The sequence below is a fragment of the Saimiri boliviensis genome, chromosome 5 (assembly GCF_048565385.1).
Source record: "Saimiri boliviensis isolate mSaiBol1 chromosome 5, mSaiBol1.pri, whole genome shotgun sequence".
Taxonomy (NCBI): domain Eukaryota; kingdom Metazoa; phylum Chordata; class Mammalia; order Primates; family Cebidae; genus Saimiri; species Saimiri boliviensis.
In genome coordinates this window covers 114,549,162-114,571,587 of record NC_133453.1, presented here as the reverse complement: position 1 = coordinate 114,571,587, position 22,426 = coordinate 114,549,162, and the positions used below count along the sequence as shown (strand labels likewise).

The following is a 22,426-nucleotide window of genomic DNA, read 5'->3' as shown; positions in this document are numbered from 1 at the left end:
CAATGCTGGCCAGACTGGTCTCGAACTCCTGACCTCAGGTGATACAACCGCCTCGGCCTCCCAAAGTGCTGGGATTACAGGCATGAGCCACCACACCTGGCCTTTCTTTTCTTTCTTTCTTTTTTTTTTTTAAATTGAGATAGAGTCTCTCACTGTCACCCAGGCTGGACAGCAGTGGCACAATCTCAGCTCACTGCAACCTCTGCCTCCCAGGTTCAAGCAATGCTCTTGCCTCAGCTTCCCAGAAAGCTGGGACTATACATGCCTGCCACCATGCCTAGATAATTTTTGCATTTTTAGTGGAGACGGGGTTTCACCACATTGGCCAGGCTGCTGTCAAACTCCTGATCTCAAGTGATCTATCCGCCTCAGCCTCCCAAAGTGTTGGGATTACAGGCATGAGCCACCATGCTCAGCCAAGGGTGTTTTTCTTATGCATCTGTGCACACCAAGCCAGTGCCCAGTCACTGTGATAAGGGACTGTTGTTGCTCTTCCAAGCATCTGCTGAACTTTTTCTTTTATTCTCTCCATTGCAAATGTAAATGTACTACCCACTACTATTAGCCCAGTGGGAAATACAAGACTTGTTTTATTTTTCTTACCATACTCCCTAAACAATGTGATTACAAAGCAAGGTTATACCTATCAGCCAGAGGCTGGATGGAGGACCTAATGGTTTTGACAGTAACTTCCATTCAAATTCCAGTTAAATGTTGACTATGTGGTTTAGAAACCGTTACTTAACTGGGAGGAGTCCCAGAACTAAGGAACCTCTGGGAATTGTGATAAGATTGAAGAATAATGCATATATAAAAACCTGACACATAGCAGGAGGTCAAATACATGGTGATTATCTTCATGATGTTCAGACTATTTCTTTTCTATAATCTCCATCACAATTTATCCATTTTGGCAAAATATGCAAATATTTCTAATTTACTTTTCACTTCACTCAAGCAAAATTCTCTCTCTTTTTTCATAGCATGCCCATCAAGTACCCATCTAGTGCTTATCAAGCCAGTATCTCCCCCTTTCAAGTCTGCTCCTGTTCTTGCTCATCTGTATTCTCTCTCATTCTTCACTGCTATGGTGTGAATGTTCTTGTCCCCTCCAAAATGTATGTTGAAACCCAAACCTCAATGTGATAGCATCAAGAGTTGAGGGTTTGGGGAGGTGCTTAAGTCATGAGAGCAGAGCTCTCATGAATGTGACTAACACTTTATAAAGTGTTAGGGTCTTTTCTGAAATATCTTTATGTAAAAAATGGTGGGAGGGCAGGTGGAGGAACTAGCTCGGCCCTTTTTGGCCTTTCCATTTTTCTGCCATATGGGATGCAGTGTTTGCCCCTCCAGAGGATGCAGCAACAAGGTATCATCCTGGAAGGATGTCCCCCAAGGCCAGTCCCTCACCAAACACTCAACCTACCAGCACCTTGAACTTAGACTTCCAGCCTCCAGAACTGTGAGAAATACATTGAATTTTTTGGGTTTTTTTTTTTTTTTTGAGAAGGAGTTTCACTCTTGTTACCCAGGCTGGAGTGCAATGGGGCGATCTCGGCTCACTGCAACCTCCGCCTCCTGGGTTCAGGCAATTCTCCTGCCTCAACCTCCTGAGTAGCTGGGATTACAGGCATGCGCCACCATGCCCAGCTAATGTTTTGTATTTTTAGTAGAGACAGGGTTTCACCATGTTGACCAGGATGGTCTCGATCTCTTGACCTTGTGATCCACCCGCCTCAGCCTCCCAAAGTGCTGGGATTACAGGCTTGAGCCACCACACCCAGCAAGAAATACATTGATTTTTTATTTTTGTGGAGATGGGCATCTCATTTTGCTTGTTGCCCAGGCTGGTTTCAAATCCCTGGGCTCAACTGATCCTCCCACCTCGGCCTCCCAAAATGTTGGGATTACAGCCATGAGCCACTGCTCCTGGCCAAATTTTTATTATTTATAAATCACCCAGTCTGTGGGTATTTGTTTACTGCAGCAGAAACAGATTAAGACATTCTCCATAATCTTTTTTTTTTTTTTTTTTTTTTTTTTTTTGAGACGGAGTTTTGCTCTTGTTACCCAGGCTGGAGTGCAATGGTACGATCTCGGCTCACCGCAACCTCCGCCTCCTGGGTTCAGGCAATTCTCCTGCCTCAGCCTCCTGAGTAGCTGGGATTACAGGCGTGTGCCACCATGCCCAGCTAATGTTTTGTATTTTTAGTAGAGACGGGGTTTCACCATGTGAACCAGGATGGTCTCGATCTCTTGACCTCATGATCCACCCGCCTCGGCCTCCGAAAGTGCTGGGATTACAGGCTTGAGCCACCGCGCCCAGCCTCCATGATCACTTTTACACTCATTTAGATGCAATTTCTTCCAATACTGAAAAACTTGTAGGGCATTCCTCTACTGAAACAGTCAAATCGCTGCTTACATGGTGACTCAAAGTCTCTCCCTTACTCCAGCCTCATTGAGAATTAACTACCTGAAGCTTAATCTAAGCCTGGTTTTTAAGGAAAGGTGGACAGGGAGGCTACCCCTAGGTGACTCTGATATGCCCCACAAAGAGATGATTGCTTATTTCCAAAATAGATTTTAAAAATTAAAAGGTGTGGTATGTACCCCACAATCCTTTTTTTTTTTTTTTTTCTGGAAACAGGATCTCACTCTGTCATCCAGGTGGGAGTCCACAATCCACTTTACTACACATTTTGACGTACTGAGAAACCTGGCCCAGTAGCCTTCACCCACTGCACTTCAAAGACACTCTAGCCAACGCATTGTCAACTACGGTCTCTTAAAATGAGACTGCTCTGCAAACAAACTGTTTATCTGTGGCCTCTCTACCACTGTTTGGCTGTTTAGGTACAATTTAAATCCATAATAGGTCATCAAAAGCAAGCAGTGATGGTGCTGGAATGCTGGATCAACCGCAAAGAAATGAAAGAAGGCTATCACACGGGATGCTACAAAATGATCATAAAGCTAACAAGTACTTACTATATGTCAGCAATTACCATATGGCAACGACTTTCCACATATGAACTCATTTACCCTCACAACAACCCTAAAGATCAACACTGTCCCCATTTTGCAGATGAAAAACTATGGAGGGGTTAAGGAACTTACCCAGTACCATACAGCTAGTGAGAAAAGATTCAAAGTGGGGAGTGTGAATTCTAACCCCAAACAGTCTGGCCCCAGGTTAACTTTTCAATTACAAATTGCCTATTTTACATAGCTGGAGTCACCTTCCAAGAAAAGAAGAGAGGCCGGGCAGGCGTGATGGCTCATGCCTGTAATCCCAGCACTTTGGGAGGCTGAGGCGGGTGGATCACGAATGAAGTCAGGAGTTTAAGACCAGCCTGGCCAACGTGGTGAAATCCCATGGCAGGCACCTGTAATCCCAGCTATTCGGGAGGCTGAAGCAGAGAATGGCTTGAACCCAGGAGGCAGAGATTGCAGTGAGCCAAGACTGCTCCACTGCACTTCAGCCTGGGCCACGAGTGAGACTTCATCTCAAAAAAAGAAAGAAAGAAAGAAAGAAAAAAGAAAAAGAAAAGAAGAGAAAGAAGAACACCAACTAAGAGCTGACAAATGGAAGCACCAACATTACAAAATGCTTTTGAGACATCTCTGTAACTTGAGAGCATTTGTCAGCAGGTTACAAAAAAACAATAGATGTAATAGCCAGAGGTAGGTCACAATTTCAGAGGATATGAAGGTACAGAAAGCAACTGCAAAGTGAGATTTAGAACACAACTCCACAGAGACTAAGTACATCTGCTCTCCTTTGCCTGTGTTCCCATTTTCAGGAGTGCATCCCCTGCCCCAAACAGGGTGTATCTAGTTTTAGAGATAAGAAAAAAAAAAAAAAAAAAATCAATTTTTCCTTCCAGAAAGTGATCAAGATCTCAGTCTATAAAAATAAGTCTTTGGGCCAGGGCTGGTGGCTCATGCCTGTAATCCCAGCACTTTGGGAGACCGAGGTGGGTGGATCATGAGGTCAAGAGATCAAGACCATCCTAGCCAACATGGTGAAACCCCATCTCTAATAAAAATACAAAACTTCGCTGAGTATGGTGGTGCGCACCTGTAGTCCCAGCTACTCAGGAGGCGGAGGCAGGAGAATCATTTGAACACAGAAGGTGGGTTGCAGTGTGCCAATATCGCACCAATGCACTCCAGCCTGGCAACAGAGAGAGACTCAGAAAAAAACAAAAACAAAGTCTTTCTACGAAGACACTTAAGGTTTCTTAAAAGCATAGCAAGCCAGGCGCGGTGGCTCAAGCCTGTAATCCCAGCACTTTGGGAAGCCGAGGCGGGTGGATCACGAGGTCGAGAGATCGAGACCATCCTGGTCAACATGGTGAAACCCCGTCTCTACTCAAAATACAAAAAATTAGCTGGGCATGGTGGCACGTGCCTGTAATCCCAGCTACTCAGGAGGCTGAGGCAGGAGAATTGCTTGAACCCAGGAGGCGGAGGTTGCGGTGAGCCGAGATCGCGCCATTGCACTCCAGTCTGGGTAACAAGAGTGAAACTCCGTCTCAAAAAAAAAAAATGCATAGCTACTAGGCTGGGCGAGGTGGTTCATGCCTATAATCCCAGCACGTTGGGAGGCCGAGGTGGACGGATCACGAGGTCAGGAGTTTGAGACCAGCCTGACCAATATAGTGAAACACCATGTCTATTAAAAATACAAAATTAGGTGGGCATGGTGGCACATGCCTGTAATCCCAGCTACTCGGGAGGCTGAGGCAGGAGAACCGCTTGAACCCAGGAGGCTGAGGTTGCAGTGAGCCAAGATCGCCCCATTGCACTCCAGCCTGGGTAATAAAAGCAAAACTCTGTCTCAAAAAAAAAAAAAAAAAAAGCATAGCTATTTAGGGGAAAAAACAATGACTTTAGATGGCTTATCATTCTGCAACCTGACCACTCCACTTGCTCCTTTAGTTAAAGATAACAGACATGGGCAGAAAAAAACAAACACATATCTAACACAAATATGGCTGACACTCATTTTAACATTTTTGAGGACTCTTTTTTTTTTTTTTTTTTTTTTTTTGAGACAGAGTCTTGCTCTGTCACCCAGGTCAGAGTGCAATGTCACGATCTTGGCTCACAGCAACCTCTGCCTCCCGGGTTCAAGCGATTCTCCTGCCTCAGCCACCCAAGCAGCTGGAACTACAGGCACATGCTACCATACATGGCTAATTTTTGTATTTTAGTAGAGACTGGGGCTTCACCATGTTGATCAGGGCAGTCTCACGTGCCTGACCTCAAGTGATCCACCCATCTCAGCCTCCCAAAGTGCTGGGATTACAGGTGTGAGACACCATATCCAGCCCTTATTCTTTAAAAAGGAAGAAAAATTTTAAATCCTAGTTGTATTATTCAAAACTTTTCCAACAATAAAAAACCTACAAAGTAATAATCTCAATAATTCTCTCCATCCCCCTTAAAAAATACTCTATTAATAGTTTGCCATATGCCTTACCAGATTTTTCTTTATGCATAGGCACAAGGTTTTCTTAAACTAAACTATGCCCAATATGAATTTTTTTTAAAAAAGCCACCTATTGGCAGCTGTCCTGAGTGTGCACGAATGTGTTTCCATTGTTCCCACATCCACCTGTACTTTGGGGCCCTGTGAGTCTAAATCCTCCTTGTTCATTTTATATGACGAGCCGCAAGTTGAAGCCCCTGAGGCCTAGGTTGGTAGCATACACTCAGCCCCCATGCAATATGTACTGTGAAGCGCACAGCTTTCTCCCAGCTGCTCTGAACATACATTTCTCAAAGTAGCATGACCAAGCAAATTGATCCTGGCTAAAATAAAGTATCCCAGGGAAAGAAAGATCTGGCCTTAAGAGAATAGATCTGAACCTTAAGAGGTAAGGTGTGCAGGGAATCCCGCCCTCCCCGCATCCCCAGAACATCCTCCTGTCTGGATCCAGGGCAGGGCTGGAAATTGGGCCTGGAGCTTTCCCTTTCCTAACCCCCCTACCACATCCTCTTCTTAATTTCCTTAACATCTCCCCTTCCTTTCTCATTTTAAAACCCCTCCATTTGGGACTTCTAATAGAAGAGCCCAAACAGACTCTTAGAAAAATATGTGATGAATAAACATAAGAAACTCAACATTGGCTAGGGTGGTGGCTCACACTTGTAATCTCAGCACTTTGGGAGGCTGAATCAGATGGATGGCCTGAGGTCAGGAGGTCTGAGATTAGCCTTGTCAGCATAGTGAAACCTGTCTCTACTAAAAATACAAAAATTAGCCAGGTGTATTGGCATGTGCCTACATTCCTAGCTACTCTGGAGGCTGAGGCAGGAGAACTGCTTGAGCCCAGCAGGTAGAGGTTGTACCACTGCACTCTAGCCTGGTAGACAGAGCAAGACACCATCTCAAAAAAAAAAAAAAAGCTCAACTTTACTAGTTTAACTCCCATTCCCCACACTATACTCAGTGACGGTTTTAAACAAGACAGGTTGTATGATAAGTGTTTATCTGAAGTCCTAAAGCAGAATATAAATCCCTTGCACATTTCAATACCTAAAGAATTCAAACTTCATATTTTTAATATACAGAAAAAAATGGCATCATGCCCATAAAAATACTGGTCCTTTGGTAGTAGTATAATATAGTATAATCAAAATATAGTATAATCACTAAGGATAAATCCTTGATTTAAAGAGGTCGGGAAAGCTGAAAAAGGTCTTGCTTGGTGACACAGCTAAAAGCCCAAATAACGAAGGATCATCAGAGAGAAAATAAATGAAGTAAAGTACAAACACAAAGACATATCACGCCAAGCACTGTGCAGTGCCTGGGCATGCCTCGGGTCCCCATGAAGTATGCGGTAGTCTCCTCTTATGGACGGGAAATGAAAGCTCAATGGCATGTCTAAATCCACACAAATCAGAAGTAGAGAGCTGTGATGCAAACCCTGACCTCTGATCCCAATGCCTGAGGCTTCCCACTAGTCCCCTGAGGCCTCCCCCAAGCAATCTAAAGTTCATGATTCCCCCCGTGGTCACATGTGGGACATCTGCCCCTAGCCAAGCCCCACTTCTTTAAAAGACCTGGTACTCCTTGTCCTGTCCCTTGACATGAGTGGGAGTGAACATTTTCGTGCACAGCCATGTCTCCCCAGCCACAGTGCATGGGCCAGGGATTGCCTGGGGATTTGTGGTTGTTTTACTCGCAGCTGGGAAAAGAAGAACTCAGTCTTCTGGTAGTGGAGCTGCAAGACATGAGTTGGGATCATAAAGAACATGGATACAACACTGAAAAGAGGCCTGCACCCAAGAATGCAGCCACAAGGCAGACAGAAACCCGATCCTCGCCACCAAGTCCCCAGTGCTGTCACCAGAGTGATCTCAACCACCACACTGGCCAGTGACATGCCCATCCATCTGACTGCACTCCAATGATCAGAAAGATTACTGACCATCATTTTCTTTACAAAGATGTTTTTTGAAAAACATTTTTTAGGGCAGAATCATATGGAGAATCAAATAAGATCACATACTTGCCCAACAAAAACATACCACTATAGGCCAGAAGTGGTGGCTCATGCCTGTAACCCCAGCACTTTGGGAGGCTGAGGCAGACGGATCACCTGAGGCCAGGAGTTCAAGACCAGCCTGGCCAACATGGTGAAAACCCATCTCTACTAAAAATACAAAAATTAGCCAGGTGTGGTGGTGCACACTTGTAGTCCGAGCTACCCAGAAGACTGAGGCAGAAGAATCCCTTGAATCCAGGAGGCAGAGGTTGCAATGAGCCGAGGCCGCATTCCAGCCTAGGCTACTGAGCGAGACTCCTCCTCCTGGGGTGGGGGGATACTATGATGTGTTTAACATTATTATATCCCACCTCCCAATTTGGCCCAGTTAAGATGAACTGATATTAATTAGGTTATAATAGGTGTGAAAGCACTTGGGAAAAAGAGTGGACTATTAAAAAAATGGATTTTGGTGTTTTTTTCTTACAACTCTCTTGGGAAATAAATCAATACTATTTTGTGGAGGAAAAAAAGATAATTGGATCAAGCACAACAAACAGACCCAAATAGATCTATTTCACTGTGAATGTCGTTGAGGTACGAGGCCTTCCTCCTTCTGCATATGGGCATCTCCTGCTCTGCTAATGTTAATACACCTCAGACAGACAACTGTCATCGATCAGTTAAGGGGGAAATGAGGTCAACAAAAATAAAACTGTTATATTTACCTTATTTCCTCTTAAAATGTGCTTTTATCTGAAAGATTAGAAGCAGAAGAAATAGTCTCCAACACACAGTGGGAGAGCTGCATGTTGCTAGGACTACTGGACCTAGTTATCAAGAAATGGTAACACCCAGGAGGCACTCCTGCAACACTGACCGGTGGGCAATCTGGCAAACTCTGAACCAGCAATTCTACTTTCCAAACTTCCAGCACAGAGGCACACAAGAGGGTAGAAACATGTGTGTCCAGGGATGTTCAGTGCAGTGGTGCTCCGGGCAAAAGATGAGAAACCTTTGGATGTTAGCAACTAAGTACAGAAAAAGAAATAATAGCTACACATGTACAGAAGAGAGTATCACATTAAAAATGGTTGAAATCATCTGATAAGTGATATAACTTACTCACTGCTAAGATGATCATGACATGTTTAACTTAAACAGCTAACAAAATAGCACGACTGGTCTTACATAAATATTCTTTCCATCTTTTTTCTATGGATATAAACAATAAGATAATTCTCTCAGGGCAAAAGACTGAGTGATTTTAATTTTTTTTACTACAACTTTGTAAAGATATGTTTCTGTTTACACACTAAGTACATATATCACTTTTACTGCAATAAAAACAAAAAAAAATTATCATTTGCAAAAATCCTCTAACTAAGCAGCCTACAGGAATGTATTTGAAAAAGGTTGTTCCCTTGGCCAGGCGCGGTGGCTCACGCCTGTAATCCCAGCACTTTGGGAGGCTGAGGCAGGTGGATCACGAGGTCAAAAGATCGAGACCGTTCTGGTCAACACGGTGAAATCCCATCTCTACTAAAAACACAAAAAATTAGCTGGGCATGGTGGCGCATGCCTGTAATCCCAGCTACTTAGGAGGCTGAAGTAGGAGAATTGCCTAGACCCAGGAGGCGGAGGTTGCGATGAGCCAAGATCGCGCCATTGCACTCCAGCCTGAGTAACAAGAGCGAAACTCCATCTCAAAAAAAAAAAAGAAAGAAAGAAAAAGGTTGTTCCCAAGATATATGTATAAATCACAAAGAACATAAGCTTAAGATTCTCAGCCAAAGAAGTAAAGACAAAAATATCTCCATAGCTATTTTTCTAAATGTTCTTCAAAAATTATTTGATTTTTTAAAATTACTTTTCTAAATCAAAATCAAATGCACCATGCAGAAAAAGAACTTGAACACCGTTTTTAACAAGGCTATCCACAGCCAATAAATTGTATCATGAAACCTGAAATCTCAAACAATTATCAAATTCATCCCAGTCCTTCATATATGCACACTAATACCAAAAACCACCAGGTCATCCTTCTCCCTAATGCTGTAACTCAAATTTGCTTCTCCATCACTTCTTCTTAGTCCTAGTCCACAATGCCTTTATCAAACAATCTTCAGCACCCACTAGTTCGGTGTCTGGGTCTCAGCTCTCCCTGAGGTCTTTCAATGGCTTCCATTGCCCTGCAAATCAGTACTAAGGTACTACTACAGTGCTGCAGGGAAGTCTCTCCTGACTGCCCTCAGGGCGCCTCCACCTACGAAATGTGCACAACCAGGCCACTTGTATCTCTCAGATAATTCTGAGATTATCGCTATTAAGGACACCTGAACATCCTCCTTCAGGGAGCCTGCTCAGCTATCTCTCTCATCCCTCATCCAAAAGAATCCTAAAGGCCATCTCATCCACAAAGCTTTTTTTTTTTTTTTTTTTTTTTTTTTTTGAGACAGAGTTTCGCTCTTGTTACCCAGGCTGGAGTGCAGTGGCGCGATCTCGGCTCACCGCAACCTCCGCCTCCTGGCTTCAGGCAATTCTCCTGCCTCAGCCTCCCGAGTAGCTAGGACTACAGGCACTCACCACCATGCCCAGCTAATTTTTGTATTTTTAGTAGTGACGGGGTTTCACCATGTCGACCAGGATGGTCTTTATCTCTTGACCTCGTGATCCACCCGCCTCAGCCTCCCAAAGTGCTGGGATTATAGGCATGAGCCACCGCGCCCTGCCACAAAGCTTTTAAGAATGGTTAAACACAGAGAGATTCCTAGGAGTCATCAAAGAACTTCCTCCCCATTTATAACCCCATCTATTTGGTCCACAACGGACCGGACCGCCATCTTTAACAGCTCCCTCTTTGCCCCTCCCCCAAATCCCACGTAAAATGCAGCTGTAGCTCAAATAATTCTTGCAGGTTGATCTCCCATTCTCTACTTCAAGCCATTTTCATCTGATTTATCTGCATTCCTTACCATGGCCCTTGTCACAGACTCTCCCTCTACCTAACCTGTTAAACAGACAACTTGGTAGAGCCTGCCAGCTTGGTTTTCTTTTTACTCCAATGCTGTCTGACAATTCCCCCTAAGCCCACAGTTCAAGCTGGTGAGTTCCGTCTATAGCTGAATAACCTGGATCTCACTTATATTCAGATTGTGTCATCCATATGCATGTTTTGCTTTTCTTCCTCTCCTGCAAAGTGTCCTTTAATACCCTGCTAACTCCAGGAAGTCATTTTGCTATTACATGTCTTTTTATATTCCCTTCATATTTATGAAAACTTTTTAGCTAGCCATCACTCCATTTTTACTTCAGGCTCAACCCAAACTTCATCACATTATTACATGCTCACTAAACTATTAGGTTGCCTTAACCAATGTATGAATATAAATGTACCTAAGTAACATTAATTTTAAACATTTTTTTTCTCCTTCACAGTAGTTCCTTTTTGGGATAACTATCAAAATACACACTTCACTCTTACTATACATTTCATAAAAATATGAAGCCAATATCGGATATACATCTCAAAAACAAATGAAGTTGCAAGGCGCGGTGGCTCACACCCATAATTCCACACTTGGGGAGGCCGAGGTGGGCAGATCACCTGAAGTCGGGAGTTCGAGACCAGGCTGACCAACATGGAGAAACCCCGTCTCTACTAAAAATACAAAATTGCCTCCCTCCCCTCCCCACCCCCTTCTCCTCCTCTAAGGAGAAAAAGGAAAAAAAATACATAACTAGCCGGCCATGGTAATACATGCCTGCAATACCCCAACTACTTAGGAGACTGAGGCAGGAGAATCACTTGAATCTGGGAGGGAGAGATTGCGGTGAGTCAAGATCATGCCACTGCACTCTAGCGTGGGCAACAAAAGTGAATCTCTGTCTCAAAAAAAAAAAAAAAAAAAGAAGCCAACTAATAAATGAAGAAGGAATGGTGAACTAGAAAATCATCCTTTGGCAGCCAGCACAGTAATTAGTAACTGTTTTAGGCAAGAATCATCAATAGATTCTGAGGCTATAGGTTAACGTTTGATGAGTAATAGGATATTTATACAGTCTCAGAGTATCTCCCCACAAGAAATCTATTAATTATAAAGAGGGGAAAAAAGTAACTTTTTGAAGAAACTTGGCAAACACCTCTTCAACCATGTAGGAGGAAAAGATATCGTGTGCCTCCTGATGTGATGCACGGAGAAGGATATGTCACAGCTATGGTATTCCTGCCAAAAATGTACAAACTTCATCCAGAAGGAAGCATCAAACAATGTCAAACTGAAGGACTACACACAGTAAGTTGACCTAATTCTTCAAAAGTATTAAGTCAAGAAAAATAAGGAAAGACTGACAATGAACTGTTCCAGTGTAAAGGAAACTACAAAGACATGAGACCTAAATGTAGTGTGTTCTCCAGGACTGGATCATGAACCAAATTTTTTTTTAATTAAATTTTTTTTCTTGTGGTGTAAAGGACATTAGCATGAAAATTTTTTAAACACTTGTTTTAATTTTTTAAAAATTTTAGACTTTTTTTCTTGTGCTATAAAGGACATTAATCTAAAAAAAATTTTGCTTGTGCTATAAAGGACATTAGCATGAAAACAGGTGAAATTTGAATATGTCTCATCAATTAGGCATTAGTAGTTTATCAATCTTAATCTTGATTTAGACAGCTGTACTAAGATTACATAAATGAACGACCTTGTTTCTAAAAACTACTATACACACAGGTATTGAATGGAGCACTGTGTCTACAGTCTCAAATGATTACAATAAGCATAGTAATAGAGAAAATGATAAGACAAATGTGATAAAGATTTAACACTGGGGTCCAGGTGAAACATACATAAAAATTACTTGAACTGTTTTTTGAAATTTTCCTACATGTCTGGATATTTTCCAAAATAAAAAGTTTAAAAAGTATATATGGTCATGATTCTACTAGGACCAAAGAACTATTTTAAATATATTCATCTGGCTGGGTGCAGTGGCTCACACTTGTAATCCAGCTCTTTGGGAGCCCCAGATGAGGGGATCATGAGGTCAGGAGTTCAAGATCAGCCTGTCCAGTATGGTAAAACCCCGTTTCTACTAAAAAATACAAAAAAAATTAGTCAGTGTGGTGCTGCACGCCTATAGTCTCAGCTACTCGGGAAGCTGAGGCAGGAGAATCGCTTGAACCCGGGAGGCGGAGATTGCAGTAAGCCGAGATCGTGCCGCTGCACTCCAGCCTGGGCAACAGAGTAAGACTCCATCTCAAAAAAAGTGTGTGTGTGTGTGTGTGTGTGTGTGTGTTCTCAAATATTTTTCGTTTATTAAAGTACAAAGTAAGTTGCTTCTCTCTCATTCAGAACTTGGTCTCTTTAAAGAGATCAACTTTGGGGTACATCATTACACCCTTTTCTTTATGCTCCAATAAATGCAACTATTACCTCTGCTACAATCAGTAGGGTTCTAAAGTCAGACTATTCAGACTAAAATCCTGCCTCTGACACTTTCTACTCATGTAATCTCAGGCAAGTTTCTTCAGTGTCCCCAGTTAAAGAATGAGAATAATCACAGGGCTTATCATACGGCATCTATGTCATAATTACATGAGGCAATGCATGCAAAATACTTAACAGTGTCTAGCACATAATGGTGCTTCATAAATGTTAGCTACTAGTAAACATTAGCTGTTACTCATTAGCCTCATTGTTGCCTCCATGTTCTCACTCCAGCTGTTTTTCTTTTCTGCTTTGACATTCAATTTATTACTTCTTCTGTTGCATGTATCCTTATTTAAATTTTAATTTTCCAAAACAAGGGAAAGTGTAAGTGTTAAAAATTTTACAAACAAGTGAAATCTCCTAAAACAGGGGGCCTCAATCAATGGACTGGTTTATAGCAGTAGGTTTTTAACTCACCCTTTACAGACTTCCCAGCCAGCTGCTGCTCTACTCAGGAACTTTATTATCAACACTGCACAGCTGATGGATTCAAATCTTATTACAAGAGATCCAAGACCTCTGTTCCAGGGCATCAGCTAACTGACAAGGCCACCAGAAGACATGTAACCTCAGTCCTATATAAAAGTTAACTTTCCTCAGCTTTTATGATAATTTGGCTCAATAATATACATTTTCATCAATTTCCTTTTACTGACCACATGCTCCATATTAAAAGCACTACACTGGCACCTTATATACATGGGTTCTCTGAATTCTCTACATAGTGAATATCATCAGACCCATTTTACAGACGAGGAAATATGTTCTAGAGAGAAATCTACCTGCTCAAAGATACGAGCGGCAGAGCCAGAACAGAAATCCAGACAATTCACACTCAAATCTAAATTATTTCCAGTACACTTTGTTGCCCTTGCATATAGGTAAACACATTTAGGAAGAAATGCCACTAATCACAAAAATCAAGGACACCATTTTTTACTCAACAATCCACAGAAATTTTCTTGAAATAATCTTTCCTAAGGTTTTCTGCTTTTGCTTAGTGCTGGTAACTGCAGCTTTTCTACTTATGACAGAGGCACCTGTCTTTCTAGATTACACCACGGAAATTTACCTCCTACAGCCAATAGGACAAACACTGAAAGAAACACCTGGGAAGAATGGACAGTCTCTGAGAGGATGTGTCACTTGGTGGCAGCAGCGAGGAGACTGCCAGAAAAAGAAACAGAAGTCACTTAATCTGAATCCAATAATCTTTTCTGGCTCTCCTCTCAAGGACACAAGGCGGGGGGAATAAAAACCTCAATGAAAGCCAAGGTTTTGGAGATAGGCAAAGGAAATGAGAGGAACCTCCCTTATCTGTCAACACAGTCTCCTCCTGCCCATGAACACACTTGATCCAGGGGTAACATGCTCTGTAAAGAAGCTTAAGAGAGACTAAACCTTCTACAGTCTACCAAGATAGTACTATCCATAAAGGGAGAAACAGGAAACGAAGAGAAACTTTCTCAGAACTGTTTGCAGCTTACACCTTTTGGTTCTTCATAATGCTATTTAATCCCACTTCTCTGTCAAGGCCTTTCCAACTAAGCATACCCTGAGTTTTTCACCACACTTAGAGAACTTACAAACCATAAGACATGGTCCTTGAGTGCAAAAAAACATCTCTATTATGTCATACAAAATATTGGAGCTTGAGGGCTCCCAAGTGATGATCTAGTCTAATATCGGCATTGCACAAACAGGTTAACTGAGTTGTCCATGGTTACAAGCAAGTTAGTGGTAAACCCCATCTTCCTCACTTTCCTTCATACTAATCTGTCTTTGCCTAGGAATTACTTCACCAAGAATCAAGTCTTTTTTTTTTTTTTTTTTTTTTGAGACGGAGTTTCGCTCTTGTTACCCAGGCTGGAGTGCAGTGGTGTGATCTCGGCTCACCGCAACCTCCGCCTCCTGGGCTCAGGCAATTCTCCTGCCTCAGCCTCCTGAGTAGCTGGGATTACAGGCACGCGCCACCATGCCCAGCTAATTTTTTTTTTGTATTTTTAGTAGAGACGGGGTTTCACCATGTTGACCAGGATGGTCTCGATCTCTTGACCTTGTGATCCACTCACTTCGGCCTCCCAAAGTGCTGGGATTACAGGCTTGAGCCACCGCGCCCGGCCCCAAGAGTCAAGTCTTAATCTTTCACTCCTTTGTAACCCTGCAAGTGCTATTCCAGAAAAACTAACCAATCTTCAAAATTTTCAATTCCTTTAGGCAATGTTACTACTTTCTTCTGTCTTCCCACAGAATTCCGTGTATTTGCATTACTGCACACACTACACTACTCTGTACTGTAACTTGTTTATCAGTTTCCTCTCCAAAGTCTATGAGCTCCTTGAAGACAATTACTTTTTCACCAACCTAGTAATTTAACATCCATGCTACCCTAGTCCCATCCCCAACCTCCTTCCTCCTATTAGGAGCCTGATATTATTCACGTATCCGCCCTCCTTCACATGGCCACATGCTTCACTCAAGTGAGGCCCCGACGTAAGACCAATAGGTTAAGTATGACAGTCAAAGGCAATCACAGACACTCATTTTCCAGTGGTACTAGGGTGGGCATGCAAAGCCCTCTGGCAAATGTGATGAAAGAAAAGTCTGCTGAGGAGCTTCTGAGAAAGGTTTCCTTCCCTAAGTGAAAGGCACAAGAAGACACTCTCCTTCCCTAGACATTGCCTTAACTACTACTGGATTTATTTGAGACACTAGATTTCCTTGGAGAACTTTAGGCCATTTGAATCACTTTTCAATTACTCTTAGCCAGAAGCATCCTAATATGCACACAGTAACAGTGGTGGAGCTATGACTCAAAAACATACACAAGGTGATTTCACAGCCCTTAAAAATGTAACAACCAGGCCGGGCGCGGTGGCTCAAGCCTGTAATCCCAGCACTTTGGGAGGCCGAGGTGGGTGGATCACGAGGTCGAGAGATCGAGACCATCCTGGTCAACATGGTGAAACCCCGTCTCTACTAAAAATACAAAAAATTAGCTGGGCATGGTGGCGCGTGCCTGTAATCCCAGCTACTCAGGAGGCTGAGGCAGGAGAATTGCCTGAACCCAGGAGGCGGAGGTTGCGGTGAGCCGAGATCGCGCCATTGCACTCCAGCCTGGGTAACGAGAGCGAAACTCCGTCTCGAGAAAAAAAAAAAAAAAAAAAAATGTAACAACCATAGCTAACATCTGACTGAATGAGGAAAAGCTTTCAGGTGTGTTTGTTTGTGGTTTTGTTTTTTTTTTTTGAGATGGAGTCTTGCTCTGTCGCCCAGGCTGGAGTGCAGTGGCACAACCTCAGTTCACTGCAACCTCTACTTCCCAGGTTCAAGTAATTCTCCTGACTTAGCCTCCCAAGTAGCTGGGATTACAGGCACCCACCACCACACCCCACTAATTTTTGTATCTTTTTTTTTTTTTTTTTTTTTTTTTTTGAGACGGAGTTTTGCTCTTGTTACCCAGGCTGGAGTGCAATGGCGCGATCTCGGCTCACTGCAACCTCCGCCTCCTGGGTTCAGGCAATTCTCCTGCCTCAGCCTCCTGAGTAGCTGGGATTACAGGCACGCACCACCATGCCCAGCTAATTTTTAGTATTTTTAGTAGAGACGGGGTTTCACCATGTTGACCAGGATGGTCTCGATCTCTCGACCTCGTGATCCACCCGCCTCGGCCTCCCAAAGTGCTGGGATTACAGGCTTGAGCCACCGCGCCCGGCCTAATTTTTGTATCTTTAGTAGAGATGGGGTTTCACCACGTTGGCCAGGCTGATCTCAAAATCCTGACCTCGGGATCTACCGGCTTTGGCCTCCCAAAGTGCTGGGATTATGCGTGAGCCACCATGACCGGCCAGCTTTCAGCTTTTAAGAACTAAAACACAAGTATGCCTACTCTCACCCTCTATTCAACACAGTACTGGAAGTCCTTCCCAGAGCAATTAGTCAAGAGAAAGAAATAAAAGACATTCAAATTGGAAAGAGGAGGAAAAATTGTTCCTGTTTGCAGATAACATAATCTTATATACAGAAAAACCTGAAGATTCTACCAAAAAACTCTTACCACTGATGACTGAATTCAGTAAGGTTACAGGACACAAAATATGCAAAAATCAGTAGCATTTCTATACACCAACGACAAACTAGCTAAAAAAGAAATCAAGAAGGTAATTCCGGCCGGACACAGTGGCTCACACCTGTAATCCCAGCACACTGGGAGGCCGAGGCAGGTAGATCACCTGAGGTCAGGAGTTCAAAGCCAGTCTGGCCAACATGGTGAAACCCCGTCTCTAATAAAGACACAAAAATTAGCCAGCTGTGGTGGCGCGCACCTGCAATCCCAGCTACTCAGGAGGCTGAGGCAGGAGAATCACTTGAACCCAGGAGGCAGAGGTTGCAGTGAGCTGAGATCTCGCCACTGCACTCCAGCCTGGGTGACAGAGCAAGATTCCACCTCAAAAAAAAAAGGGGGAGGAGGGGGCAATTCCATTTATGACAGCTACCAAAAATAAAATAAAATACTAGGAATAAATTTAACCAAAGAGGTGAAAGACACTACAAGGAAAACTACAAAACACTCATGAAAGAAAATGAAGAGGATACAAACACATAGAAAGACGTCACATGCTCATGGACTGGAGGAATTAATATAGTTAAAATGACAATAGCAATCTACAGATTGAATGCCATCTCTATCAAAACACCAATGACATTCTTCACAGAAATAGAAAAAAAAAAATTTCCTAAAATTTGTAGGGGGCCACAAAAGACCCAGAATAGCCAAAGCCACCCTGAGCAAAAAGAAAAAAGCTAGAGGCATCACACTAACAGACCTCAAAGTAAACTACAAAGCTGTAGTAACCAAAACAGCCTGGTACTGGCATAAAAATAGGCCAATGGAACAAAATAGGAACACAAAAATTAATCCGCATATCTATGGCCAACTGACTTTTGACCAACATGCCAGAACACTTGCTGGGGAAAGCCCAGTCTCTTCAATAAATGATAGTGGGAAAACTGGATATCCATATGCAATGGAATGAAACTGGATCCCCATCTCTCGCTCTATATAAAAATCAACTGTAAGTGGATAGGGACCTAAACGTAAGATCCAAACAGTAAAACGACCAGATGAAAACATTTAAGAAATTTTTCAGGACATTATTTAGTCTGGGAAAAGACAGACCTCAAAAGCACAAAAAGCAAAAGCAAAAATGAACAAGTGGGATTATGTTAAACTAAAAAGCTTCAGTGCAACAAAGAAACAACAGAGTAAAAAGACAAATTACAGAATAGGAGAATTATGGCCGGGCGCGGTGGCTCAAGCCTGTAATCCCAGCACTTTGGGAGGCTGAGGTGGGTGGATCACGAGGTCGAGAGATCGAGACCAACCTGGTCAACATGGTGAAACCCCGTCTCTACTGAAAATACAAAAAACTAGCTGGGCGTGGTGGCGCGTGCCTGTAATCCCAGCTACTTAGGAGGCTGAGGCAGGAGAATTGCCTGAGCCCAGGAGGCGGAGGTTGCGGTGAGCCGAGATCGCGCCATCGCACTCCAGCCTGGGTAACAAGAGTGAAACTCCGTCTAAAAAAAGAATAGGAGAATTATTATACAGAATAATTATTATACAGAATAGTGTATTATTATACAGAATAGTAAATTATTCCTCCAACAGGGTATTTTTCTGTTTAAGCCAGTCAAATTTAACAGTGGGGAGTCGTATACCAACTTTAGTGACACTAATGTTAAATTCTGATAACCCATTACCATTGGACCTGCCAGACAGGGGATTAATTCCAGAATAAACAAGGAACTCAAATATCTCAACAGAAAAAAAAAAAAAAATTCCAATTTTAAAAATGAAAAAATAATCTAAACAGACATTTCTCAAAGGAACACATACCAATAACCAACAAATAAATGAGAAAATATTCGACATCACTAATCATGAGGGAAATGCAAATCAAAACCACAATGAGGTATCATCTCACCCCTGTTAGGATGGCTATTATCAAAAAGACAAAAAAATAGTAAATCTGATGAGAATGCAGCAGAGAAAAGGGAACTCATATACAAGTACTAGTACAGCAACGATGGAAAACAGTATGGAGGTTCCTCAAAAAACTATAACTAGAACTACAATATGATCCAGCAATCCTACTAGTGGGAATTTACCCAAATGAGAGAAAATCAAAATATGGAAGAGATATCTGCACCCCCATCTTATTGCAGCACTAGTCACAACAGCAAAGAATCAACCTATACATCCAACAACACAAAATGGATAAAGCAAATGTGGTATGTATATTCAATGGAATATTATTCAGCCATAAAAAAGAATAAAATCCTGTCCTTCACAGCAACATGGATGGAACTAAAGTGCATTATGCTAAGTGAAATAAGCCAGGAACAGAAAGTTAAACACTGCACGTTCTCACTCATATGTGAAGCATAAAAAAAGCTGATCTCATAAGCAAAAAGTAGAAGACAGAATAGCAGAAGCTGGGAAGGATAGGAGGAAAAGAGGTGTATAGGAAGAGAGTTGTTAAAGAATACAAAATTATAACTAGATAGGAGGAATAAGTTCTGGTGTTCTATACCACTGCAGGATGACTAGAGTTAACAGTACTATAGTTCCAAATAGCTAGAAGGAGGATATTAAACATTCCCAACACAAAGAAATGATAAACATTTGAGATGACAGATATGCTAATTACCCTGACCTGATCACTACAAATTATATTCATCAAAACATCATTAGGTACCCCACAAGTATGTAAAATTATTTGTCAATTTTTAAAAGTTATTTTTAAAAAAGAACAAAACTGTAATGACTAGACTCTAACACCTCTCATCTTTTAACACTCCCACCATCCAGTACCAATGCCAGACACATAAGAAGCAATTGATAACTTCAGCTAAGTGAATAAACAGATGAATGAAATAGAATTTTAGTTCAGAGTTTAAAGACAGGTTAAGATAGGCTGTGTGTGGTGGCATATGCCTGTAATCCTGGCACTTTGGAAGGCTGGGGTGGGTGTACTGCTTGAGCCCAGGAGTTCAAGATCACCCTGGGCAACCTGGCAAAACAAAAATACAAAAATTAGTGGAGCATGGTCGCACATGTCTGTATTTCCAGCTACTTGGGAGGCTGAGGTGGGAGGACTGCTTGAGCCCAGGAGGTGGAGGTTGCAGTGAGCTGAGATAGTGCTACCGCACTCCAGCCTGGGCAACAGAGCAACACTCGGTCTCAAAAATAAATAAATGAGCCGGGTACGGTGGTTCACGCCTGTAATCCCAGCACTTTGGGAGGTCAAGGCGGGTGGATCATCTGAGGTCAGGAGTTCAAAAGCAGCCTGATCAACATGGTGAAACCGTATCTCTACTAAAAATACAAAAATTAGCTGGGTGTGGTAGCAAGCACCTGTATTCCCAGGTACCTAGGAGGCTGAGGCTTGAGAATCACTTGAACCCAGGAGGCAGAGGTTGCAGTAAGCCAAGATCAAGCCATCGCACTCCAGCCTGAGCAACAGAGTAAGACTCTGCCTCAAAACAAAAAATTCATAAAAATAAAATAAACAAAGATAGGACAGATCAATTTTATACCCATTGGTAAGTAAAATATTAGGGCCACAGTTAACATATTTAGAAAATAGAGTACATACCAGAGCAAAGGAGTCCTGTGACTTTTGTCCAAACCAATCTCAAAAGATTGAGTCAATAAAAAAGCACAGAAGACTCTACTTCTGTAAGCCCCTTTTACAACGTCTATAGCACCTATTAGCAAACTTTCCACTCTTCCTTCCATCTCAACCTTGATCCACAGTGGCCACCCTCCAGGAAAATGAGAAGAGAGAACAGGGGATGGGGATAGGGGAAGGAGCAGAGAGAGGCACAGCACCTTTTCAGCACTTTAAGTCCAATCTAGCTTTTATTCATGAAAACTGTTTTTGAAAGGTAAAATGGTAAACATTCACAACTCATCTGACCCATGGGACCTAGCCCCACGCCCACCCCCCACCCCCTGCCACAGTCACATGAACAGCCTTGACCTCTAGATCCTGAAGGATATCTCCAGGCCATTACACACAGGTCACAGAAAAGTCCTTGACAACCTATTCTATTTCTGTCCTGGTACCTGGGCCAGCTTCACAACAGTGACCTGAAAGTCACACCCTAATACCAATTCTGCACCCCAGAAAAAATCAGTGGAGACATTTGTTATTCTTAAAGGGCAACTCACCAAGGTCTCAGGACCTATTTGCTGCAAGACACAATATACACATTAACTTCAAGGCTACAAATGCTTGTAAATTTTCCAACAAAAATCCTCCCCTTATGTGTTCACTTGACCTTCTCTGAAAGTGCTAAGGATAAGAATGTTTGATCTTCAATGAGTATCAAAGAAAACTTTACTTTCTCCAGAATGAAATAACCCAAGGCCACAACCTGATTGAGTGACTTATTGGAAGTCAAGGAAGCATGCTGACTGCTCACGAGGGATTTTTATAAGGGTCAATTTTGATCTACCAATGCAGCCCAGCCACCTACAAAAGTGTCTTCTAAAGCACAGCTTACCTTGTAATTGCTAGAGTTCACCCAAGAGGTAGCAAGTCCATCCACAAGTTTATCTAACATGGTCTGGTCATGCTCAAGGTCAGCAGACTTCTGTTTATCTGAGAAATAGTCTATCAGCTCTTGGCCAACCTGCAATCGTTTCCCAACATCCTTCTGCAACACCTGCGCCAGGCAGGACTCCATGCGAGGCTCCATGATGGAATTCAAATCCAGATCCAGCAAAAGCTAGAGGGCAGTCAGGATGACTCCCTCCCAGCAGACGTATCTGGGAGGTTGCCTCTTTGTTCGCTGAAGGTTACTAAGAGCCTGTGTTTCAAAGATGCAATCTGGGGAATGGCAACAATGCACCATGTGTGTCTGAAGAGCAGCTGGTAGGATATTAAAAGTCCAATTTAAATAACTAGTAGGAGATAAAGGAGTGAGTAGCAGAGTGATGTTCTACTATTGGGTCTGAAATACTTCATAATTCAGCAGTCCATTCTGAAAAGTAAGAGAAGAGAACAACAAATTAGCACAGATAACATAACACTCAAATGTTATGAAACATTAAATCAAAGACAAAGCAACTCATGCTGCAGAATCATTTACAATCACAAGCAGAGTGAGAAGCATGAACGGCTTGGCAACCATATCAGAATAACATAATTATTATTTTTATCAGGAAGAACATCGAAGCCCAAAGAAGAGCCAATGAGCCACACAGTTGGCGGGTTGATATTTTTCACAATTTCCCAGCTTGTAAATGCACCATTCAGGAAAGCAATCTTCTGCTTTAGCTAGTATATTTATTTGTAACTTCAATTGTTACCCACCGGAAACCTAACACCACTCTGTGTCTAATCACTGTAGGTACTGCAG

At 42.5% G+C, this 22,426-nt stretch overlaps 1 protein-coding gene across 16 annotated transcripts in view; it reads right to left on the bottom strand.

Moving 5' to 3' along the window:
• The window catches only part of CLASP1 (cytoplasmic linker associated protein 1), a 285,245-nt gene that overhangs the window by 224,591 nt on the left and 38,228 nt on the right, over positions 1 to 22,426 (bottom strand). For all 16 annotated transcript variants that reach the window (XM_074399831.1, XM_074399832.1, XM_074399833.1 and 13 more), the window contains one exon: positions 21,569 to 22,048. In XM_074399831.1, coding sequence (XP_074255932.1) covers positions 21,569 to 21,763 — 195 coding nt within the window. In that variant the 5' untranslated portion in view covers positions 21,764 to 22,048. The remainder of the gene's footprint in view (positions 1 to 21,568; positions 22,049 to 22,426) is intronic.